The sequence below is a fragment of the Pteropus vampyrus genome, unplaced genomic scaffold, assembly GCF_000151845.1.
Source record: "Pteropus vampyrus isolate Shadow unplaced genomic scaffold, Pvam_2.0 Scaffold4636, whole genome shotgun sequence".
NCBI lineage: Eukaryota > Metazoa > Chordata > Mammalia > Chiroptera > Pteropodidae > Pteropus > Pteropus vampyrus.
In genome coordinates this window covers 1-2,933 of record NW_011893417.1, presented here as the reverse complement: position 1 = coordinate 2,933, position 2,933 = coordinate 1, and the positions used below count along the sequence as shown (strand labels likewise).

The window sequence follows — 2,933 nt, the reverse complement described above, 5'->3', positions numbered from 1 at the left end:
ACAAGAAGCGCTGAGTTTTCCCGGCCCCACTTATCTGGGTTTAACTCCCCTCGCGAAGCAGAACAGAGGAACTGCTCAGTCCCCCAACCAACAGCGGGCGCCATCAGCGAGCTCGGGACCCTTAAGGGCCTGGGGCTCTGAGCACTGCCCCCAGCCTCACGACATAGCCCGCCTTCCAGCCCCTCAGCTACGGGATACGGTGACAGCAGCTCAGACCGCTGACTTCAGCACAAAAAGACTCCACAGCAGCCTCCCTGCTCCTTCCTGGACGGGTCAAACCGCCTGGTTTCTATCTCAATTCCCACTGGTCTCAAAGCATGCCGACTGTCCCTACTGTCAAGGTGCAACTGTCGAATGCCGCAGCCTGAGATGAGAGCAGAGGCTCGTCACCAGTCGTGAGGCGACCAGTCCCCTTACCAGCGCTATCTGTTCTGCCAGCTTCTCCTGAGAACTGTCTTGGGGCGGGGCAGCATTCTGAGCTGGGCTCTGTGGCTTCAGGGAGACCGACACGGCTGCTCCTGGGGACCGGGAGGTGACTGGAGACAGCGACTTGTTGGCTGCCGAGGAGGGTCTGTTCACTGGGGAGGCCCGGGCGGGTGAGGGTCCTGGGCCTGAGCCACTGGTGGGAGCCATGGACGAGGCAGAGCCGGGCTGGGGCCGTGGACAGGGCTGCCCGGGGTCAGCAGGTGGTCTCGTGGGCGCCGTCTAGCGGGCAGAAAACAGGCAGGCAGGTGAAGATGAGACTCCAACTCCGCTCCCAGCCCCGAACGGCAGAGACGGCATCACCGCCAGAGGGGACAGCACCAGGGGCTCCCACCCCACAGCAACGCAACGAGCACATGACCACGCCTACAAAGCACGATGCCACGAACTAAACCACATCTACTAAAAATAAACCCTTTCACCCCACAAACCACGCAGGACTGCATCGCACACTGCGTCCTCACGTGCCATCTCGTTTTTCAGCTCAGGGAAGCTGTTCCTTTTGTTTTGCTTTTCCCAACCTCCTCTCTCGTTTGTAAGTGGTTTTACGCGTGCTGACTGTGTGAGCTGCTCCCTAACCGGCACACACAGCACGCTCATCGTGCAGCTTTCCTCTAAAGGGAAATGCGACCCAGTGGCCCTCTGCTGGCAAGCGGGCTGTGCTATCCGAGCTCGGGGCACAACTAGGGGCGCCGTCCCAAACAAAGACAGAGAGCTTCTCGCGGGGAAGGAGTGGGGAGCAGGTGGCAGGGCAGGCCGGGGCTGCTACGTCTGGGAAGGCTGGGGACAGATGGCACAAAAGGCAGCCCCTTCGTGACCCAGAACCTGCAGGACACAGCAAGGAGCCAGGGATGTGCCTTCTGTGGCACGTGGCTTCTGTCTCCTCCTACCCGGGGGCTGGCAAACTGGCCGGCTGCACGCTGTGGGAAGAGAGTCCTACCGGCCACGCGCAGCCGTCCCTGCAGCCCCAGGGCTCGTGTCTTCAGCGGCAGAGCTGCGACAAGAACCATGCTATTTCTGGATAATTCAGCAACGACAACTACAACCACAGAGCCAAGCAAAACCACGCTGTGGCTGCTGAGCTGAAGTGGGCCCGCAAGCTGCCGGGAGTGCCGGGAGTGCCCTCCGCATGTGCCCTCCTGCCATGCACAGCTCGACCCTCCTCCATCCCTCACGGACAGAGCGTGTGGGTCCAGAGTACCTGCGGCTGGGACGGCAGCGGAGGGGCGGGCATCTGTGCCTTCCCGGGCACTGGGCCGTGCAGGGCCGGCTGTGCGGGCTGCGGGGCAGGCACAGGATGCTGGCTGGCGGGGGGCGCCGGGCCCGGGGCATTCGCCTGCTGAGTCTTCACAGGCATCTGGAGCTGCGTCTGCGGCTCCACCATCTGTGGCTGCTGTGAAAACTGCAGTGCCGGTGGCAGGGGCGCAGCGGGGAGGCTGGCGGGAGGCAGCCTGCCGGGGAGCTGCGGTGGCGGCGTGTGCAGGCTGGCGGCGTTCTGCACCGGGGGCCCCGTGGATGGGTCGTACTGCTGCTGGCTCTGCTTCTGGCCCGAGAGCTGAGTGGCATGCGGGGCGGGCGGCATCCCTCCTGTAAGACAGGAAGACCCGCAGCACTGACTCTGGGGCTCAGGCGCATCCATCTGCCAGAGCCAGACCTCATATCCCAGTGCCTGTCACAGACCCATCACTCAGCCATCACGCACGCAAACGGGAAGTTTAACTGGCAAGAGATTCCAGTTATATTAGCTCTTATGTTCTAAACGAGCACACGACACAGGAAAGAAGGCGCTTGACCTTTGCAAGTTAGCATTAAACAGCGGTAGCGAACGACCACAGGTGTCCTACCGCAGCAGCCACTAAGAAAAACACAAAAATGGAAACTGGAGAGAGGCTCGAGGACAAAGACATGTGCGGCTCTGCTGAAGGGACAAAAACTGGTCTCTGGGGTTTCTTCACACTGTATTAACTGCGGCTCAGGGACACCCCGATTTCAAAAGCCATGTCAAGCATGCCGGCTCGACTGCACGTGCTCCAGTGAGGCGCAGCGCTAGGCGCTACCTGCACGCCCTCCTCTGAGCCACACGGCTGGTTCTGGCGCTGGGTCTTACCTTGAACTGTCGGCATTAACTGCTGGAGAGGAACTCCTGTATTCACCCCTGGGTGCTGGAAAACTACCCCTTGGTGACCCACTTCAAGTCGAGGTCGCTTAGACTGCTCTAGAATAATTTTCAGAAAAGGTGCAGTTTGATGTAAAAATAAAACCACAAAAGTAGTAGAAAAAACATGTGCAAGTGTTTTTATAATATTTGAACAGAGAGACCTTTCTATGCATGAACCCAAATCCAGAAGTCTTAAAAGATTAACAAATATAATTTTTCACTAAATATTTGCAAATATAAGAAAAGGCATCATAAAAAGGCAAAGGACAAGCAACAACCTAAGAGACGATAT

The 2,933-nt window shown here is 58.7% G+C and overlaps 1 protein-coding gene across 1 annotated transcript; it reads right to left on the bottom strand.

The window, feature by feature from the left end:
* Positions 1–87: 87 nt before the first annotated feature.
* LOC105310494 (E1A-binding protein p400-like) lies at positions 88–2,847 on the bottom strand. Its single transcript, XM_023526753.1, has 3 exons — positions 2,591–2,847; positions 1,685–2,070; positions 88–705 (listed from the first exon to the last, which is right to left on the bottom strand). Exons 1-3 carry the CDS (start codon positions 2,604–2,606, stop codon positions 337–339), a joined length of 771 nt encoding a protein of 256 aa, XP_023382521.1. The 5' UTR covers positions 2,607–2,847; the 3' UTR covers positions 88–336.
* Positions 2,848–2,933: the final 86 nt, after the last annotated feature.